General features: G+C 41.8%; 2 protein-coding genes across 8 annotated transcripts in view; one reads left to right on the top strand and one right to left on the bottom strand.

Annotated features, from left to right (window-relative positions):
- The window catches only part of Reps1 (RalBP1 associated Eps domain containing protein), a 69594-nt gene extending 59429 nt beyond the window's left edge, over nt 1-10165 (top strand). For 4 of the 6 annotated variants that reach the window (XM_017313852.2, XM_006512621.3, XM_030244961.1 and 1 more), the window contains 9 exons: nt 726-827; nt 2675-2744; nt 3937-4055; nt 5175-5239; nt 6043-6228; nt 7445-7540; nt 8035-8183; nt 8609-8714; nt 9890-10154. In XM_017313852.2, the coding sequence (XP_017169341.1) occupies nt 726-827; nt 2675-2744; nt 3937-4055; nt 5175-5239; nt 6043-6228; nt 7445-7540; nt 8035-8183; nt 8609-8714; nt 9890-9958 (962 nt within the window). In that variant the 3' untranslated portion in view covers nt 9959-10154. Of the gene's footprint in view, nt 1-725; nt 828-2674; nt 2745-3936; nt 4056-5174; nt 5240-6042; nt 6229-7444; nt 7541-8034; nt 8184-8608; nt 8715-9889 lie in introns of all 6 variants that reach the window. The other 2 variants (NM_009048.2, NM_001111065.1) reach the window with 1 other exon arrangement.
- A 3219-nt stretch (nt 10166-13384) lies between these two features.
- Nucleotides 13385-21876, bottom strand: part of Ect2l (epithelial cell transforming sequence 2 oncogene-like) — an 82453-nt gene continuing 73961 nt past the window's right edge. For both annotated transcript variants that reach the window (NM_001195036.2, NM_001370991.1), the window contains 2 exons: nt 15603-15775; nt 13385-14156 (listed from right to left, as the gene is read on the bottom strand). In NM_001195036.2, coding sequence (NP_001181965.1) covers nt 14032-14156; nt 15603-15775 — 298 coding nt within the window. In that variant the 3' untranslated portion in view covers nt 13385-14031. The remainder of the gene's footprint in view (nt 14157-15602; nt 15776-21876) is intronic.

A 21876-nucleotide genomic window follows, 5' to 3' on the forward strand; every position in this document is an offset into this window, starting at 1 on the left:
TCGGAAGAGCAGTTGGGTGCTCTTACCAACTGAACCATCTCACCAGCCCCAATATTGTATTTTTAAAAAGGAAATTGTTTCATATAAATCTTTAAAATAGGGGTGTTTATGGGAAATTTTCACAAAATAAATTGAAGGTCATTTGAAAATGAGACACTTCTGATATCCTGGAGTCTGTTTGGGTTTTTTGTTTAAATGTATGTTATTTTACATGTATGAGTACTTTCCCTTATGTGAATATGTATGCACCACTTGTGTGTCTAGTGTCTGAGGAGGCCATGGGATGCTTTGTAACTTAAGTTACAGGTGCTCATATGCAGCCACGTAGGCTCTCGCTGGGTGACCCAGGCTGGCCTCCAGTCCTCCTGACCCAACCTCCTGTGTACAGCGCCATTCCCAGCTTAGTTAAGGCTTCTCAGAGGCAAATGTATTGTCTTTATAAGACGGCATTGCCATCATTTATAGCCCAGATTTTGGATGGTTTGTTCCCTGTGTTATAGGGGTAGCGGTAACCAAGTGAAAGGACAGGCAGTAAATGATTTTATTGTGGAATATGACAAAATTTCCCATAAACAGGTTTATATTCAGTTTTATTTAAAATCATTAAAAGTACCATCTTATATGACACTTTTGTAGTATCTAAATGAAATCCAATTGTAACTCAATCTTCTGTGAATTTTGTCAAAGAAATGTCTGTTTCTTGTAACCTCTTAATTCTCTACTAGATCACACTAATCCCACCAGCCCGTTGCTTGTGAAACCATCTGACCTTTCAGAAGAAAATAAAATCAATTCATCAGTAAAATTTCCTTCTGGAAATACCGTAGGTGAGTGAAAGGCAGCATCATGTCTCTCATTTGAGTTTATTAAATAAATTTAAAGTCCAGAGAATTGAAATCTGTATCTACTTTGTACAGTGTTCCCTGTGTAAAATAGGGGACAATAACTCTTCAAAACCTTCTGCACTGTCTGAGGTGAATACTCCTGTCATTGTCACCTTCTTCAAGGCAGGCTACCTGTTTGACTTCACTGTGTGTTCCATTGGCTCTTCCCCGGTCCTTCTTTGTTTCTCACAAAACATTGGGATGTTCCTTCAGACAGCCATGGTAATTGGATACTATGTGCCAGGTTCCAATCTAGGGGGTGGGGATTTAGCAGTAAACAAAACAGAACAAGCCTTCATCTGTATTGAGTTTATAAGGGCTTAGATTGCGGTCAGATGGGGTAGCTCTTATGTGAAAGGAAAGCTAATTTCATGAATAGAACTTGAAAGCTGGAAAAGAGAGGGAGAGTACCATTTTAAATGAGAACAAACAAGGCCTTAATAGATAACATTTGTCTTAAAATTTGAAGGAGCTGAGTGACAGCTCTATGACTTATAGGGAAGATGACTAAATGACAGGCAACAGCCAGTGTGCGGCCCTTAGGCAGGAAGCTTGTGTCTGCAGACAGCAGGCACTGACCTGGACTAGAGTCAGAGTCCATAAGCAAGGTGGGAAGTGAGAGGACAGTAGAGGGGCTTTGGGAACATTTCACTCCTACTGAACAGTGTGAAAAGTCACTAGAGAGTTTTCCATGGAGGAGAGACAGGAGACATTCTTAAAATACTCACCCTTCTGTTCTAATTCCAGGCCAAAAGTAGGCAAGCGCTGAAATCGGAGGGTATAGTAACCCAGTCATAAGAAGCGGGGGCTTGGGCTAGAGTGGGAGTGGCCCAGGTGGTGTGAACTGCGCAGGTTTGGGACTATGCTTTGTAACCTCAGTAGGAAGGGACTAGAGGTCACTAGAGGGTTTGCTTCGCTGTGACGCAAAGCACAGCAGAAAAGAGTCAGGGAGACCTCAGCAGCCAAGGGGGAGCGGGAGGGCTACAGTAGCACAGAAAGTTCCTTTAGTATGGGCCCAGGGCCACCATGCCCAGATAAAACAAGCTTTGCTTTCTTAGCTGTTTCTTATTTTTTATCTGAAAGTAGCTGTTTTCTACTACAAAGCAGTTTATACCTACTATAAAAATAAGAAAATGATTATTCACATTCTCAATGTTCCTGGTTAGCCATTTTATTGTCGCTTTAAATTATATTTTGAGAGTTTATAATACAGTCAGCAACAGTAATCTCAAAATCCAAAATAAGAACTAGTTCAGAGTCCAAACTTGTTAAGTGTCAAACCGGCATCACACCTGAGGCTTTGACAGATTGCACCACAAAGGCACACTGCAAACTGGCTGTGCACACAATCGTAGTAGATATGGAATGAGTATATGTTTGCAATTGGCTCTGTTTTCTGGGCATCTCATGTTTATGTAAATAATTTAAATCTGTAGTGGCAGGGGAGGGCAGAAGCATTTTGGGCCCAAAGCATTTTATATAAGAGATATTCAATCTATCGTTACATTTTTCTATGAAAAGAAACTGTGATATATGTATGATTTTTATGATTTATTTTGAAATATTTGTTTCATTTTATTTAGATTGTAACTTATTCTGTCTACTGTATAGCTATGCATGACATATGTGACTTTTACACTTGGTAACACTGGAATGAACTGTTAGCCTATTCTGCAGTCTTTGAATGTCTCCAATTTTGAAGCAGCGAAACAATCTGTAACCTTTGGGGTACAGAGAGTAAAATGCAAAGAAATGAGTACTACTAACGAGGAGGTTTCTTTAACCAACAGATGGGTACAGTAGCTCAGACTCTTTCCCCTCTGACCCGGAGCAGATTGGGAGCAGTGTAACTCGTCAAAGGTCAGTATTCATATCAAGAAAGCTGTTGACATCTCCTTACGTGCTTTAATATTTAGTTACTTAGAACCAAGCACAAAGTATTTGCTCTCTGAAAGCTATTAAATAACCATTAGTTTATATAAAAGACAAATATTTTGGTTCGACTTGTTAAAAAATAAAAAGAAACCAACCCTATTGTTCATGTTGTTTTGTTTTTATGTGTTTCATGAAGGGTTAAAACGAATTGATAACTTCTTGGAAATAGACGTTAATGCAATCCTATGTCAGTAGAACACTGAGAATCTAGCTGATAGGCATGTGATTCTGTGGCAAGTACCACGGAAACTTTGTCTTAAACACCCAGAAGCATGGCCCGCTCACCCTGCCGCTTTAGACCCAGAAACAGTACATGGGATAAACAAGGGATGGATGGTAGAGGCTTGTCTGTGTGGGCCTCACCCTCCGCTCAGACATACAGGAAAGAAGCACTGTTCTTTTCTCACATTTTACATGTAGGGAAAGTCCTCTTGCAGCATGCCTGTCAGAGAGAGAGAAAGGGAGGGGACACGGGGGGACCACCCCTCCCAGATTTCCAAGGAACTTAGAAAGTCAGAAGACAACCCTTGTCTGCTGTCGTTGATCCGTGGGGTTCTGTGTCTCTCGGATTTCTGATTGTTCTGGAATTTGTTCCTGTTACCCCTGTATGTGAAGATCTGTTTGCCAGAGTTAGGGAAAGCTTTTCAAAATAGAAGACTCCCTAGGGCATAGTGACCTGCAAAGTGGGCAGCTCTGGTGACAGCGCATGCGCATCTCATGGTGTAACCAGAGTCTGTCCTGCTTACTATGGTCAAGCTGTTAAAGAGTAACCCACTAGGGGCTTTCTCCTCAGAACAGCTGCTCAGCTCCGGGAGCTTCCCGTTGAGTAGGAAGCATCACGGATTTGTGGTCTATTCTGGTGAAGTCATGTGGACAGTAACTTCCAATGTTTTACAGGCTGATTTATGACTTTATATAAGGGCATTTGGCACATTACGTAGCCGTTTGTTTCAGATACAGCATAGATAGTGTGCTGCTTTTAGTGTTGATTCTTCATAGGTGCTGCTTGAAAAGTGCCATCCTAATAAGGTCCTTGGCTATTCAGTCAAGTGTGAATGTTTGAAAAGGATCGTGTTCCAGCGTTAATATAACTAGTTGTGACTGGTGAATTTTGCAGGTCTCATTCAGGAACGTCACCTGATAACACTGCGCCACCACCTCCCCCTCCCAGGCCACAGCCTTCTCATTCTAGATCATCATCTTTAGATATGAATCGGACCTTTGCAGTTACCACAGGTAGGGAGGGGCCAGGGAATCATAATATACAGTAATTGTAATAATATACATTGTTTTAAAGTTAATCCCAAGATACATTTTTTTTGTTTACATTTAAGAAAAAAATGTGGATTTGACACATCAAATGATCCCAGTGTTCAGGAAGCAGATCTCTGATTTTTAAGGACAGCCTGGTCTACAAAGCCTGTTTCTGGACAGCCAGTGCTACACAGAGAAAACGTGTCTTGAAAAAACAAAGACATCAAATTTAAAAAAGATTTTTAGTGGGGAGAATGTTGTTTTCCCAACTATAAGGTGTATCTGTATACAATTAATAAAGATGGACACATAGGAGATAACTACAGGAAAAGTTAAAAGATGTGGTTGCGACAGTGCTGTGGGGGATTGATAAGATGGGAAAGAACCTTGACTCCAAGATATTAGTGCTTATACAACTGGCAGCATTGCAGTTATAGTGACTGAAATGGAAGAGCTAAGGCAGAGACGGCGTTTTATTCAGTATGATTAGAGGCCGTAATAGTAATCAACAGACAGTTGTACTCCTTGAGCCAAGAAAAATGGAAGTATTGAAAATTGTTCACAAAGAGATGATAGCTTTAAGTTAAAGGAAGAATGTGAAGACTTTCATGTGGTAGCTAAAGAACACTCAGAAAGATGGAGGAGAAAACCAAGAGAGGTTACTGTTAAGGAAATAGGCAGGAGCTTGTCAGCAGTCCTTCATGTGGTGGAGGTGACAAGAGAAATGAAATAGGAGGTGAGGCCATGAAATCTGAGCACTAGGTCACATGTAGCACTTTCAGTGTGGGTTTTGTTTGCACACAGTCTCATAGCCCCACCTGCCTCAAACTCACTGTGTAGTCACAGTTGACTTTTAACTTGTCATCCCAGTGCCTTACGTCCCAACGTATAGACTTACAGGTGCCAGACACCATGTCACGGGGCTCAAATCCAGAGCCTCAAGCATGCAAGGCAGCTGGTCAGCCACTGACCTATAGATCATCACTACCCTTGAGAAGTTATCGTGTGCTCTTAGAAATGTTGTATCATGTGGCCATTTACCTGTTTGTACTACAGTAAAATAATGATGTGATCACTAATGAGATTTCTACGTTCACACAGGACAACAACAGGCTGGAGTTGTTGCCCATCCTCCTGCAGTGCCTCCAAGACCTCAGCCCTCACAGGTGATTTCCCAGTGTTCTTGTTTGAAGTGGCAGTTATCGTAGTGCTCAGGATGAGTTTGGCCTTAGACACTTAGATCAGTTTATGATCATCTCCAGGGTCAGCACTTTAGTCAGTATATTCTTGGAAGGTACAGATTTCAATAACAGTTTGGGTGACTAAGGAACAAATGACGCTGTCGTAAAGGGTGCAGCAGAACAGTGGGTTAGGAGATGAAGATGTCTGATGATGTCCCGGGTCCTTCTCTGACTCAGACAGAAGCGTCTCTCTCCATGGACCTTTACTTCCCTGCTAGGTCACAACGGAAGTACTGCGGTAGACATGTTGATAGAATACTGGAGTACAGCCTTGCTGGTTAGTAAAGTTAAAGAGCAGAGTGAGAAGATGCAAGTGAAATGACTGAGTTGGACCCAGAAGCTAGAGGTAGTTGCTGCAGGAAAGGCATTCCAAAGAAAGAGAATGGCATCCCCAGAGGCCTGGGTACACAGTATAGCTACATAGCAGCCTGGCAGCTTACTGAAAGACAGCCAAGTTCAATAGAGATTGATAAGCTATGTACAGATCTATCTGAGGTATCAGCTGTCCTGTGCTACCCTAGGAAGAAGCCATTCTGTGGCACTGGTGGTGCTGATGTTTGGTTCTTTTTTCTTTTTCTTTTTAAATATTTATGTATGTATGTATGTATGTATTTATTTATTTATTTATTTATTTTATTTATTTTGGTTTTTTTGAGACAGGGTTTCTTTGTATAGCCCTGGCTGACCTGGAACTAATGTTTGTCTCTGTGTTCTAAATCACTGGACAGGCACCCGGTCCTTCTGTCCATCGCCCAGTGGATGCAGATGGTCTAATAACTCACACTAGTACCTCACCTCAGCAGATACCAGAACAACCAAATTTTGCAGATTTCAGCCAATTTGAAGTATTTGCTGCATCAAATGTCTCCGAAGAACAAGACAGTGAAGCTGAGAAACATCCTGAGGTCTTGCCAGTGAGTTTTCTAGAGTTGAGCTAATTTGTGACAGTCTCCTCCCATATGCAGTTAAGAAGACTCTTGAAAATTTAGATTAAAGACAGAGCGGTGGTAGCGCATGGCTTTAATCCCAGCACTCGGGAGGCAGAGGCAGGTGGATTTCTGAGTTCGAGGCCAGCCTGGTCTACAAAGTGAGTTCCAGGACAGCCAGGGCTACACAGAGAAACCCTGTCTCGAAAAACCAAAAAAAAAAAAAAAAAAAAAAAAAAAAGCAGATTAAATTAGCAGGGGCCACAGAGAGTAAAGCACCTGCTGCTGCCTCTCTTGGGGATGTGTCCCCTAGGCCCGTGCTTCTCAGCCAGGCTACTGACCACTAACATCTGATAGTTGCAGTGCCATAGTTAGTGAGATTCGGATGTTAGGGCCAGAGGTAGGTGTGATGTGAAACACACAACGGGTCCTAGTTAATGCTGCTCTGGAAGTTAATGCTAATAAGCCTCTGCTTGTAGATATTAAAGACTCCCATAGGATAAGAGGCTATGCTTACAAAAGCTACACACTTCAGCAACACACACACACTCTCAAAACAATACCATGCTAACACATAACCTTCAGAGACTGTTCTAGTAAACTGTAGATTTAGTGGTCAGCAATCTAATGACATTGTCTGAATCTCTGATTTAAATCATTGAAAATATATATGTGTGTAGTTGAAAAGAAAAAAGTAATATTGACATCTTCTCTATTCTGATTGTTTTCAGCTGTTGCACCTCTAACAGATGCAATAACCCATTTTAGTTTGACTAGCATAACCTAAAGATTTCATGAGTCTGACCCTCGGGGAAGCTCTGATTGGCACTCCCGAAGGTCCCCTGGCCTCTTAGGGGAGTGAACTGTACCTAGGAAGGCGGAGGTGGACTTGGGGAAAGAGGTGACTATACCTAGGGGACTCTCATTCCTATGCTTGGCTAGATGCACCACGTCCCAGTCACAGCCTTACAGCAAGCAGCTGCAGAGTCAGCCCCGCGGCTGCATCTCCTCTCTTCCCACTCTCAGATCTTGTTTTCCAACTTCAGTGCTAGAGAAAGTCATCTGCCAAGGTGCTCTCAGTGTTTCTCATCCTCACCTCAGATTTCCTGTCAGAAGGACCAGCTCCTGGCATCTTATTTAGTTCCATGTTCTGTGCTTTTCTGCATGTAATCATATAGTACTGAGATACTACATTCATCCCTAGGCTGAGAAAGCTTCTGACCCCTCAAGCTCTCTTCGGGCTGCCCAAGCGGACAGTAAAGCTGAAGAAAAGACAGCTACTAATGTTCCTGCCAATGTGGTATGAAACATCTTCTTACAATGTGGACAGTTTTCTATGGATAAGGGACTTGTGAGGTTGGGAGCTGGAGAGATGGCTCAGTGGTTAAGACTGCTTTTCCAGAGGTCCTGAGTTCAATTCCCAGCAACCACATGGTGGCTCACAACCATCTGTAATGGGATCTGATGCCCTCTTCTGGTGTGTCTGAAGACAGCGACAGTGTACTCATATAAATAAAATAAATAAATAATTCTTAAAAATAAAAATAAAGATGGCTGAGCCAGGCGTGCAATCCAGCACCAGGAAGGCTGGGGCACGAGGGTCACCAGCTCTGCCTAGGCTACACGGTAATAGCATCTGCTACTGTTTTTCCCTTACTGTTGCCACAGATACATAAGTTGTTTTTAAATAAGCTGAGTAACTTCCTTTTTAAGTAGCAAGTGTAAAGCAATTGTGTTGACAAATGCTAACTAGGATGAATATCACCAGGAATGCTCACTTCTCTTGTCTTTTAGAGCAAAGGCACAACACCTCTGGCTCCACCACCAAAACCTGTTAGAAGAAGATTAAAGTCAGAAGATGAGTTACGGCCAGATGTGGATGAGCATACGCAGAAGACAGGCGTCCTAGCTGCTGTTCTAACATCACAGCCTTCTATTCCCAGGTAACCCAGTTACACCTCAGTGGGTTTAATTACTGACAGCAAAAGCACAGCTCAAAACACTAGACAGAAAGACACATTAGTCTTTTAGTTAAACAGAAAATCTTCCTGAGTTTTCTTGGGGTGGTGAAATGGCTTGTGGGTAAAAGTGCTTGCCACCTTACAGAGTTCAAACGTAGGACCCACATGGTGGAAGGAGAGAACCAATTTCTACAACTTCATTACACGTGCCACGCATGGAAGTATAAACAGTGGCCATCTTGGGGTTTTGAAACTTGTGTCTTCTCAGTTACCACTGAGACAGCAAGGGAAGTGGAGCTCTGCTAACAAGTGAAGAGTTCCTTCCCTTGCTGTTTTGAAATTACTGGGAGAAAGGGGTTAAAGATGACGAAGAAATGAAGGATGCTTTTGTTCCTGTGTCTTCTCAGATCTGTGGGGAAAGATAAAAAGGCTATCCAGGCATCCATTAGACGAAATAAGGAAACCAACACGGTTCTGGCCAGGCTGAACAGTGAATTGCAACAGCAATTAAAGGTAGTGTCACTTCTGAATCTTCAGTTCTGTGATCGCTGCACATCTCTGTTTCACAGAAATTGGGGCTGATGATCCAATGGCTTCTGTCAGTATGCCAAACTTTCTTGAAGCAGAAGAAATGTGTGTAGCTAAAATGTTGTGTGAGCCATTGAATCTTTTAATACTAAAAGGAATTTCTCAACACAATTCTCGTTGTGTGCACAGTGTCTTATCCTGCAAATACACATATATATATATATATATATATATATATATATATATATATATATATATATATATGACATCACTATTCCTATAACATTGTTAACTTCCATGAAGAAACTTGGAGAAGAGAAGTGGACTGCGAACCAGCAAGTATATATGGTCTGTGTGTGCTCCATGTAGGATGTAGGCAATTGGGCTGTCACTAGTTTATCCTTTGATTAACTCAAATTAGTAATAAGAACTTAAACCAATCTAATTAAGACAAAGAGCGAGAACATTTAAATCATCTTGTATGTGAAAAAACAAGACAAACCTTAAGTCAAAGCAGTGTCAGGAAGTGGGTTAGCCAGTAAAAGGCCTTGCCTTGCAAGCCTGACCACCTGTGTCTATCCCTGCAGCACCGTGCTGGAAGGAGAGAGCTGACTTCTGAAAGTTGTTCTCCAGCCTCCACATACATGCAGGAGTGTGCACACATACGCATATATATGCATACAAACATACAGTCAGTCTCTCTCTGCTGCTGCCACTACTACTACTACTACATATTATTATTATCATCAGTAATTATCCTGGATGCAAAATAATTTTTTTTAATAGAACTGAAATTCACAATGAGATCTTGGGATCAGATAGCATCACCAGAGGATAGAATTCATGTTAGCAAATTCATGTACATTTAATTAGGGCTTTATTCAAAATTTGTGCACTAATACCCATCTAGTACAATTACTAGCTTTGGTAACAATTAACCTAAAAGCATTTTATTACCCAGTTCTGTCATCAGAAGTGACTGGATTGTAGGACCACGCTTTCCTAGCATGAATATATAAATCGCCTTCCTAAAGTGAAATGTATGTTTTCGATACAAGTTACCGCCTTTCTCTTGGCAGCTGCGGTTGTTGTCGTGAAGCAGAGCTAAGGCTGCGCTTCTGTCTACTTGAAGTGTGACTTGGACTTTGCGTCTTTTTCAGGATGTTCTGGAGGAGAGAATCTCCCTGGAAGTTCAACTGGAGCAGCTCCGACCGTTTTCTCACCTCTGAGCCATCGCCGTGAACTGTGAACGTGCCCATTCTTAAGCAGTTCAGGGTTAGAGCCTATTTGGAAACCCAGACATTCAGCTCACTGCTTAACTGAACATAAATTTTATGATTTGTTTTACCCTATATGTTCACCATTGTATTTAAGTATCTTTTATTTTTTAATTTCAATAAAAGGGTCAGGAGGACTTTCTCTGGAGAATACATTGTATTTGTTGGCGAGCCTCAACTTTTCTGTGCCCTAACATCAGACGGCAGTAATGCCGGCCCCTCCTACTTATGTGACACTACCACGCTGTGACCTCGTTTACAGAGTGGACTTCTTTCTCATCAAGCACAAACTCAGAAAGCTTTGCAGAAGGAAAATAATACCAAGCTGCGGCCAGCGTCTCTCTCTGCAGTGTCTGGACTCTGCAAAGAGGTTCAAGATGAGCTCCCTCCTCAGGGTTTGATTTGGGAGCCTGACAGAGTTTCTCGGAAGCTGCCTCCCTTTCTGCCTCCCTCAAAGCCTTAGCTGCCATTCTCAGGAATCACGAGAGCTAGAAAACTTTCACATGACAGCTCGGGGTCAGGGTTTATGCTTTTCTTGACCAGTTTCACCAGCGACAGGATTTTTCTGTGTGTTTACATAAGAAATCAGCAGGAATTGTATAAGCTTGTGAATTACGAAGATAGGTCTTTCTTCATTGTCCTCTCAAGGTGAAGGAGAAGGATAAAACCATGGTATAAGGAGTGAAAAGAGCCATTGAAAACATTACTGCTTTTTGGATGACTGCGGTGCTAACCATGGTTGGGGGCCCACTTCAGCTGTGAATGCTTGTCTTGCAAGTAAGAGGGTCTGAGTTTAATTCACAGACCCCAGTTTGTGGCTTTTAAAGCCAGGCATGTTGGTGTGCTTGTAATCCCAGTGCTAGGAGGCTAGACAGACAAGTCCCTCTGATTCTCTGGCCAGTCAAAAACTGATCCAGTCTTTCTTTATAAAAATAATAATAATAATGTAGAAGACGCCTGAGGAATGACACCCGGACTGTCCTCTGACTTGTACATACGCTGGTGCATGCAAACACTAAAGCGTCACAGAGAGCATTTTCAAGTAAAGGATTTTAAACTTCTGAGGGTTTCAGGTCACGGGAGAACTGGTTATTTCAGATTTCTATGTTACCATTAACTATACTGTCATTCACTGTTTTCCATACAGGTAAGTTTTGCCACTAAAGAAAGTCTTTGGGAGTGTGTCCTCCCCTGTCAGGACACTGCACTGTGTTTGGATTGGTTTTATAGCTATGATAGATACATTTAGGTACTAGTTATTAATTTGTATATATTGCTAACTACCAAACAGATGTTCTTCTTAGTGCTTATTTTATAAATCTTAAACTTTTACAGGTCCATTATAACAAAATCAGAAGTGTGATTTTTGCATTGATAAGAAAATTCAATATTTAGTTTCTATATATTTTAGTAAACTTTTAAGAATTAGGAATCTCTTCAGTAGAGTTCACAATCCTGCACTCTACCAATGGATTTAAAAACATAACACATGAAACAAGAAGGAAACCAACAGCTTGATCCCAATTAATACATTATAGCTTTCACCAGTCACTTACCTGTACAAAAAAAAAAAAAGTCATTTTTATTCAGCTAAATTTCATTACAGGCACACTTTTTTGCTAGATTTCCTTTTTTTTTTTTTAATTGATGATTTATTTTTGAGACAGAGCCTCTGTATCCATTGCTATCTTGGAATTCTATGTAAACTAGGCAGCATCAAACTCACAGATATCCTCCTGCCTCCGCCTCCAGAGTGCTGGCTGGGATTAAAGGCTTACACTACTATGCCCAGGGACTTCTTTTAGTTTTTGAGATTATGATACAATTATATCATTTCCCTCTTCCCGCTCCTTCTTTCAAACCCTCCCATACACCCACCCTCACTCTGTTTCAAATTCATGGTCTCTTTTTCATTAATTATTGTTATATACATATATACATATATATAGTCAAATTCCTAAATACATAAATGCAGCCTGCGCACTCTGTACGTGTCACTTGTGTGCATGTTTCCGGGGCTGGCCATTTGGCATTGGATAAGCAGTTGGTGTGCTCATCTCTGGGAAGTCTGTGTCTCCCACTCTCAGACTCCCTGGTTGTCTATAGTTCTTTGTGTAGGGTTGACGGGCAATTCTGTTGTAGCTGTCCTCTCTCAGCTCACACTTAGGCAGTCATGTTGGCAGCCTTTACAGCTGTAGCTTCTGACATTACTTGGAGACACAGTCTCACAGAAAACACCCAGATCTTGTGGCTGTTACAACCCCACCCCCCAAAATGTTCCCTTAGCCTTAGGTTCTGGGGTTGTTTTGTAGATGAATCCATGGGATTGGGTTCCACTTTTTGATTAGTTGTGGTTTTCAGCACTGAGTGCATCTGTTGCAAAGAAAAGGTTCTTTGTTGAGGACTAAGGACCACACTTAGCTGTACATATAAGCACAGGTGTTCAGACTGTAGTTAGGAATTATGCTCGTTTACTAAAGTGATGGTTGTAGAGTTGTAGATTCTTCTCCAAGGTCCAAGATTTCACTAGCTTTGGAGTAACTGGCTAGGTTTCCAGACCAGGCATGGGCGTGTGTGTGTGTGTGTGTATGTTTGAGATGGTATTAAGCGTGTGTGTGTGTGTGTGTGTGTGTGTGTGTGTTTGAGATGGTATTAAGTGTAACTAGGAGGCTATTGTTTACTGCTGAGGTATACCTGCTGCTGCATTCTTAGGCCTATAGTGCCAAGCCACTTTCTGTGTTTCATAGACGTCATAGCTAGGTAGTGCTGTTGGTTGCTTCCCTCCTTGGGAAGCTTGCGTGGAACTTTCTGGTACTGTGAAAGCTAGTTCTTAGGGAGGAGGCATTCAGGTCCATTCCATTTCAGGAGTTTCTGGGCCCTGAATCTGAAGTGCAATGACTTCTATTGATTTTTTACAGATTATTTATTTTAATTTGTATGTGTGGTGTTTTACCTGTATGTATCTGTGTACTACATTTGCGAAAAGAGAGTACCAGTTCTCCTGGGACTGGAGCTCCAGGTTGTAATCTGTCATGTGGGTTTTGGGAATTGAATCTGGGTCCTTGGGTAAGAACAATTGTAGAAAACAAAATCCAGAAAACATTTTAATACTGTGACATGGCATATTCTGATGCCTTTTAAAGAGTGCACTCACATTAAGGATCTACTTGACAAGTGCTTGAGAAAACTGCCATTTGTATTTTATAGACATATCCTTAAAATCAGTAATTGTTTCATGAAAATGCTGATTAGTGAATCTCAAATTCAAGTATTTCAAATGCTCATGAAAGAAATACTTTATTCTGCTTATTACTCATTTGTTTAAATGTTGCGTCCGCTCTCAACCAGCAAGAACGACACGACCACCAGTCCTTCTAACAGCAGTTTATTCAGCAAACTTCAGTCTTCCTCTCTCTCGCTTCAACTTTATCTCTCTCAACTTTATCTCTCTCACTAACCCGGGCCTCTTATTCTTATATACTCTCAGCCCCCATCCACTCACGGCAGGCCACGTCACCTCACCAGGCACGCAGCTTCAGCTAATCAGGGCATCAGGGGCATGTCTCCATCAAAATGGATTTGCCAGTATCCTGGTACACCTGCGCAGCTCTCACGATGGTTGTGGCTTATATTCAGGTGAGGAAGTCAGGTGCAAGCCATAAGACTTAGTTGCAGTCCCTGGCGCCTTTTTGGGACTGCCGCCACACCTACTCCTCACATTTAAAAACCTACACGATGTTTTTTTCTTGTTGTTAATCATGTCAAATTGTCTTAAGTAGTGCCCATGAGTGGTAGTTACCAAAAGCTGTGGTTCAAAATTTTAGACTCCTTGTTTTTATACATTGATTTTATATATTGATTAATCATACATTATAAAAGTTGGAAGGAACCTTACAGACGTCCTAGCTCTTCCATCTCCTCATCATCCAGGGCTTATATCTGTGTGCTTCTCACTGATGTTCTGAAGCAGAAAGTCCACACCTCTGACTTTCCAGGGACCCTCTTGCCTTTTTTTGAACCTAGTCTTACTTCATACTGCTTCTGATTGCATGCTGGAGTACTGACAGCCAAAGGAATTTGTCATCTGACACCTCGGTAGCGCAGATCCATTCTCGTTTTGAACCTCGAAGAATAAATGCATTCTTGATGTCTGTGAAATCATTTAAGATACATTTAATTGTTTTTCTTCTGTTAAAAGTATACCAGTGAGCCGGGCGTGGTGGCGCATGCCTTTAATCCCAGCACTTGGGAGGCAGAGGCCAGCCTGGTCTACAAAGTGAGTTCCAGGACAGCCAGGGCTATACAGAGAAACCCTGTCTCAGAAAACCAAAAAGCAAACAAAAGTATACCAGTATTCCACTGGAGCTACACTAATGTTTAATCTTTGCAGACAATCAAAAAAGTTTTAAATTCAAACTTAACTAGCTAAACTTAGAATTAAAAAAAAAAAAAAACTTCAATTAAGGATTCAAAATGAGTACAAAGATAGCCTAGAAGCTTGTCTCCAAAACAAAACAAAAAGTCTTTATAATTATTTGTCAGTTATTTTAAAGGCCAGATGATAGATACTGTGAAGCCCCGGTTTCAGTCCCTCTAGAAAGAACTGGTATCAGTAACAATCTTATTGGTGGCTGTAGAGAGACTGAGCACTCAGCCTGGGTATGAAAGGCCCAGCCGACTGTGCTCTTAGCTGAGTGCCCTTGTAAACACAGCTAACTATTGCAGTGGGAGAGAAACAAGAAAAGCAACACGTTTCCTATGCTAGCCATACCCAATAGTTGAAGATGAGATTTACACCATCCTAGGAGTGAGAGTCATGAGCCAAAAACAAAGAAGGTCTTGTTCCTGCTTTAAGTTGAGGTCCTTTCTACACAGGCAGAGGTAATGCAACAGGAAATGCTACCTCTGAGTTACCTGTCCTAACAAAGCCAGGAAAGAGATGTAGGTCCAGCTAAGCTTGAGAAATAGAGAAGTTGCAGTAGGGAATGTTAAAAGGAAGCACAACAGGTATGAGTTGAGTTCGTTTATGATATAATTCTGTCGAGGTTGTAAAGGAATGTTTAGTTACTAAATCCTTTCAAATGCTGGCTCTTTCGTAGAGGAACTAACTAGATGCCAGGTTAAAGAAGAAGAGGACAATCAAGTGTGGAATAGCTTCCTAATTCTAGTGAATAGAAAATGATACATAAAAGGCCTGGGACGGTAGCTCAGTGTGTATGAAGCTATAGAGTCAGTCTCCAGGACTGCTAGTAATGATGAGTGGATGGATAGATGGACGGCCGGATGGATGAACGGAGAGATAGATACCTAAAATAGTGTCTTAAACCTGTAGCATTTTCAGACAAGTTTAAGATAGTCTGACAGAACCCGTCAGGATGATGTGGCCCTTGCCTACCTCTGACTAGAGGCTGTTCTCCTGTTATCTGATGTGTGTGTCTGGTTATGCCAACTTTTGTTTCTTCAGAGGCAAGTTAATGAAATCCTAATACTGGTAATTATTTACAAACTGGCAAGTTCTTCTGGTCTTTCTCCTAGATATTGTTATAGTTAAGGAGTTTGGTAGAAGGTAGCTTCTCTCATAAAAGAAAATACGTACATTTGGAGTCTGGAATGTCTTCTATGAGCAGCCTGGGAAGGGCCACTGATGCGGTGAACTGGTAGGTTGTTTTAGAAGTCTTTTCAAATGGAGTATGAGATGTACTCCGACTGCTAACAAGGAGTACATCATTGAAGAGGAGGAGGCTGAGGTCTCGGATCTGTTCGTAGAGCCTGTTAGAGTGGAGAGAGCAACTATTTTCATGGTTAGGCACCTTGTCAAACAGTTTACCATCTTTAAATTAACATGTCTATGATTAAGACCTGATTCCACTATAGGCCATTTGTGTAGTTCATGGAATCCTTGGTAAAGTGATCTTGTGTCTCTCAGATCAATAATATAGGCCATCAAGATACCTGATATAATTATTTGATCTCATTCATTAGACAAGTATTTAATAATGTGCAAAACATGAATATTGCAGGCTGGAAAGGTGGCTCAGGTCAAGAACCCTTGTTGCTTTAACAGAGCCAGGGTTCAGTTCCAAGCACCCAGATGGTGGTTAACAGCCACTGTAATCCAATCCTACGGGGCCCGATGCCTTCTGACCTCTGTGGGCACCAAGCACACACCTGGTATACATAATGCAGGCAAAGCACACATAAAAGAATTGAATGTTCCCTCCTTTACATATATATATATTTATATATAAATGCATTTTTCACAACTATATTTTTATAACTTTTGTCAGGCTTGGTATTTTGTGCAGATGTATTTGAGAGACAATTGAGATGTATTGAGAACAATACAGTTTTGCTTTGTTTCACCTAGGGGCAACAGGTGGGGAGACACAGAGAACTGGTGTAGTTGGAGGCATCCTTAAATAGAAACCCAGGGAAGGAAGGACTTACAAGTTGGAAACGAATTTCTAATTCCATTTGAGAGAAACTGAAAGGGAGGTAGCTTGGTAGCTTTAACCACACGAAAAGTTAATAGTTCTTTGTTTTCATTGAAGTTGCTAAAATTGATCAGTTCTAGGCGAAGAGCAAAATTTGTTGGCGCTTTGGCTTTTGCTTTGAGTGTGCAGGTAAATAGAAACACAGCGGCCATCCACCACCAGAGTCAGCTCCTGCATGCAAGCACTGCCTTGGCTTTCGTTATGATTTACGCTGATGTGAGTGGCTTGCTTCATATTTACTTACAGTTTGTGAAAGAAAGGGGGGAGGGAGGGAGGGGGGAGAGAGAGAGAGAGGGGAGAGAGAGAGAGAGAGAGAAGCAAGCTTTAGAAAAGTTGATGAGTTACTCTGAGAATGGTTAGGCAGAAGGAAGCCAGAAGGGTGAATGATCAACTGCTTGTGAGAAAAGGCCGCTTTTCCTGAGTAAAGAATTCTACCATGTTTCCCAGAGGATGAGAAAGGTTTTGCCACATAACTGATAAAAAAACAATTAATTTTTTTCTATATTTAAGTTTAGGAAAAATGTTTAAAATGTTTACATTTTAAAATGTAAAAAACATAATAATTGTTTTATAACAGGAAATGAGCGTATAGGGTACTATGAAGCAATGCCTTGAAACTCGCTTGCTTCAGTAGTGAGTGTTCAGCTTTCCCCTAGCAGTATGCACAATGGTGAAGGTGGAAAGGTCTTACTCCCACTGAGAACCAACTCAAGAGAGGGGGGGGGTTAATTTTTTCCCCAATATTATGTGGTAGGCCTTTGTATGTCTGCAATTAATAACTCAGCAAAACAGGGCAGAGCTGCTATACTGTAAGCTCATAACTGGTTCAGGAGGGCCCTGTCCCTGCTGGTTGCTGCCTATGAACACATCACACTCAAAACCCTGCATCCACGCTGTGGAGTAAACAGGCAGTTGCAGGCAACCCACTCCCCTGTGAGCAGACTCAAGTCCAGTCGGCACTAGTACTGAGAGCTCCACCGCAAGGGCTTTCACAGTCCCCAGAGTAAGAGTCAGTTCCTAACAGGTTCCTTTCCCCCATGCGTGGTCAAGGTCAACTTCCGTTTGCCAGTACTACAGAGCTCTGCTTTTGAACTGTGAGCAAGATCACAAAGAAGGAAAAATGAAGCTTAAAAATTAACAAACTTATCTAGGTGTGTAACTCATACCTGTAATCTCAGCATTTAGGATGTAGAGGCAGGAAGATCAGGAGTTTAAGGCAGTCTCAGCTTCAGTGTTAAATTTGAGGCCAGCCTGGCAGGTGAGATCTTCTCTGGTAAATAAATAAATAGGTAGATAGAAAAATAAATAATAAATATCAAAAAATAGCACAAAAATTGGTACTTCTGAGAAAACTGTAATGCAGAAGTTCCAAGGTAAATGACAAAAACTTAATGTATCTTGTGGTGGTTCATGCCTTTAATCCCAGCACATGGGAGACAAGGCCAGGTAGTTCTGAGTTTCAGACATCACGGTCTACCTAGGGAGTTCCAGGCTAACCAGCATTATACAGTGAGTCTGAATCTTAAAACTAAACCCAACATACCCAAATTTGTATTCTGTGTTCACAGTAGAGCAAAGGCTGCCAAATTTCTTGGTTCTTAAAGTGACCATGTCTTTATCTCAGTCCCAGAGGATACTGTTTCATTGAGAACACAAAGCTTTGTGCACTCTGCCTGGCCCACCACTTACTAACTTGCTTAGTTACTGCTACCATGTTGCTGTGCACTGAGGCCTTGTAGATTCCAGACCAGAACCTACTAATTCCATCACTATGAGCAAGCTTCTTTTAGGATTTGTTTTCTGTGTTTGAGATAAGGTCTGCCTTGATCACCCATGCTGGCCCTAGCCTTCCTGCCTCGGTCTTCCTAGTACCGAGATGGCATGTACACTACAGCCTGGCTTCAGACAGCTCTTCACCTTTCCCTCCCTGCTCACCAAGTGATTGTAGTTGAATTTATCAAGTAAACCATCAGGTCTTAGAGCGCTGTGTAAATACAAGCAGGGCAGACATGCTCTACGTGAAAATGTTGGATAGAAATGAGAATGACATTTCTTGGGTTTCATTTACTTTAAAATGGCAGGGTTACAGGACAAACATGGTATGTTTTCTTTCAAAATATGCCTTTAGTCCCAGCACTCAGGTGTAGGCAAGTGGATTTCTGTGAGTTTGCCTGGTTTACATAGTTCCGGAACAGCCTGAGCTACACAGTGAGACTCTGTGTGATGTTTTGTGTATGCTTGGCCCAGGGAGTGGCACTATTGGGAGGTGTGGCCTTGTTGGAGTGGGTGTGTCACCATGGGTGTGGGCTTTAAGACCCTCATCCTAGCTGCCTGGAAGCCAGTCTTCTAGCTGCCTTCAGAACACGAGGTGGAACTCACAACTCTGCCTGGGCACTGCTCTGTTCCCACCTTGATGATAATGGACTGAACCTTTGAACCTGTAAGCAGCCCCAATTGAATGTCTTTTATAAGAATTGCCTTGGTCATGGTGCCTGTTCACTGCAATAAAACCCTAACTAAGACACCCTGTCTAAGGAAAATAATAGTCATAATTTAGTTTTATCCTCAAACACTCATGTATTCTCATCTCTTATCTAAACACTAAATTAGGTTCTGGTAGTTGAGAATTCCAGCTTGCAGTTGCCATGTGAAGAAGCTAGGATGCTTGCTTCTGCTCCTGAGTAAGAAACAAAAAGCCTGGGCCACCACCTCCCTGCTGGCTTCTTGTTTGTTTGCTTTGTGTGTGTGTGTGTGGGGGGGGTCTTTAAGGCTGGAGGAGGTGACAAACAAGGACATCAAGAATGTTAGACTTTCACAAGGGCAGAGTAAGCCTAGCCTAAGCAAAGAGGCATTTTCTCAATTAATGATCAGTAGCAGAGGGCCGGCTGAGAAACAGGGGGGGGGGGGGGGGGGGAGGGCTGGAGAGATGGCTTAGCGGTTAAGAGTACTGACTGCTCTTATAGAAGGCCTGAGTTCAATTCCCAGCAACCACAGGGAGGCTCACAACCATCTGTAATAAGATCTGATGCCCTCTTCTGGTGTGTCTGAAGACAGCTACAATGTACTCATATTAAATAAATAAATCTTAAAAAAAAAAAAAAAAAAGACAGCTGAGAAACAGAGACAGACTGAGGTTGGAGAGAAAAGAGAGTATCAGCCGGAACAGAAGAACAAAACTCTGCAAAAGAAAAATAAAATCTGCCGGGTGATGGTGGCACACGCCTTTAATCCCAGCACTTGGGAGGCAGAGGCAGGCGGATTTCTGAGTTCAAGGCCAGCCTGGTCTACAAAGTGAGTTCCAGGACAGCCAGGGCTATACAGAGAAACCCTGTCTCAAAAAAAAAAAAAAAGAGAGTGTCTAAACCATAAGGGCAAGTGAAAAGCCAAACAAAACATACATGGCATAGGAATAACAGATAAGGAAAAGAGAAAGAACAGGAAAAATAAAGTAAAAATTGCTAAGAGGCTGGAGAGATGACTCTGTGGTTGTTGGCTGTTCTTCCAGAAGACCTGAGTTCAGTTCCCACACCACAGTCTCGCTCCATTAGTCTCGCTCCAGGGCATCCAAATACCCAAACTCACCTGCATACACCCCGCAGAGACACATGCATGGAGTACATTTTTTTAATAGTTGAATTTTTCAGAACTATGGACAGCAAGCCACAGGTCTAGAACGCACCAAAACCAGAGAAAGTCTACATTTACACGTAACGTATTTTACTAGAAACTCCAAAGGGCAACAAAAATCTAGAGAAACAAGGATAATAACTTAAACCAACCAAGCCGAGAGAGAGAGAGAGAGAGAGAGAGAGAGAGAGAGAGAGAGAGAGAGAGAATGGAGTGAAAATATTGAAAGAAACAAAAACTCAGCAACGTACAATTCCATAAGCAGGCAAGTTTTCTTCTGACAATTTCCCAAGCCACAATTAAGGGAACACACTGCAATAGTCACTTACATGAAGCAGTAAAGACTATCCAAGAGGCAATCTATAAAGACTGAGTAACCTGAGCCTGGACCAGCTAGCATGTCTCCCACAGTGCCTGGGTGCTTAGAATTGTAGGGTTAGAAGCCAGCTTCTTTCTGCCACTGAAGCATTTATCCATTGCTGCTGACCAAAACCAATACAACAGAAAACCAAAGTGCTAGGTCAGCGAGGCAAAAGATACTCTTGCTGGGATCTGACTTTCCTTTCACGTGAATTTGCTTCTTTGAAGAAAGGGTGTGCCAACAGCGCGTGGAGGTCAGAGGAAAACTCAGGGAGGATTTCTCCTTGCACTGTCAGTTCTGGGGATCAAACTCAGGTTTTCTCATGGCCTTTGATGCTCATTCTAGAGCTACTAAGGTGGGTGCGGAGGTGAAATGGGTGACCCATCTACCCCACTGCCCTGGAGCCTTTAGATGTTTGCTGAAAATATCATTGAAATAAAAGATACCTTTCCATTCGGTTGCTATTTGTTGAGTAATGTATCTTTACCCTCAATACTGAAAACACTGGTCATTTTCTAAAGCAAAAGCCAGAAAACTATGGTGCACCACTTGTTTTGTAAATCAGTTGTATTGGCACTTAGCCATGGCTGTTCGTTTCTATATTAGTACTGTTCATGAGTAGAGTAGCATTGTTACAACAGGAAAGGTCATTACCACAGACCTCGTTTGACCCACCAATTCTAAATATTTGCTTCTTGAACCTTTATAGAAAAACTTGCCCATTCTTGTTCTTAAAAAGCAACAGGAAGACTAATCTATGGACCTTGGAATCTTTCTATCTGATCTTACACATCTCTGAGCATTATCCAAAATAGGTATGGTAAAGTCATTTCCAGTGCTAATTTGAACAGTTACTTAAGGCTAATAAAATGATCTCCTTGTTTTGGGCAGAATATTGGCGTGAGCTCCCACAGTACTTGGATCTGATCTCATTAGGAAATTTATCAGCCTTGAGGAAGTCTACTCTGAAGTTTATGGTCTTGGCAGACACTGTTTTCTCCCATTCCACCAAGGAGCCACCTGGGATGCAAGCAGGATGATAAAGTGCCATATGTCATATAGAGCAGTAGTTCTCAATTGTCCTAATGCTGTGACCTTCTAGTACAGTTCCTCACATTGTGGTGACCCCCCCTCCCCCCAAAAAAAAACTGGAAAAGTTTTTCATGGCTACTTCAAAACTAATTTTGTTACTGTTATGAATCATAATGTAAATATATGTTATGTGACCCCCCCTATGTAGGGTTTAGACCTACAGGCTGAGACCCACTGACCTAGAGGCATATTTGTGTAACTACGATTCAGAACAAAGGTTCTCTTGACTTCAAAGGTCAAACATGGTGATGAATCTCAAGGGTGAGCAATGAACAAGACAGTTCATTGATGCCTTC

The sequence above is a fragment of the Mus musculus genome, chromosome 10 (assembly GCF_000001635.26).
Source record: "Mus musculus strain C57BL/6J chromosome 10, GRCm38.p6 C57BL/6J".
Taxonomy (NCBI): Eukaryota; Metazoa; Chordata; class Mammalia; order Rodentia; family Muridae; genus Mus; species Mus musculus.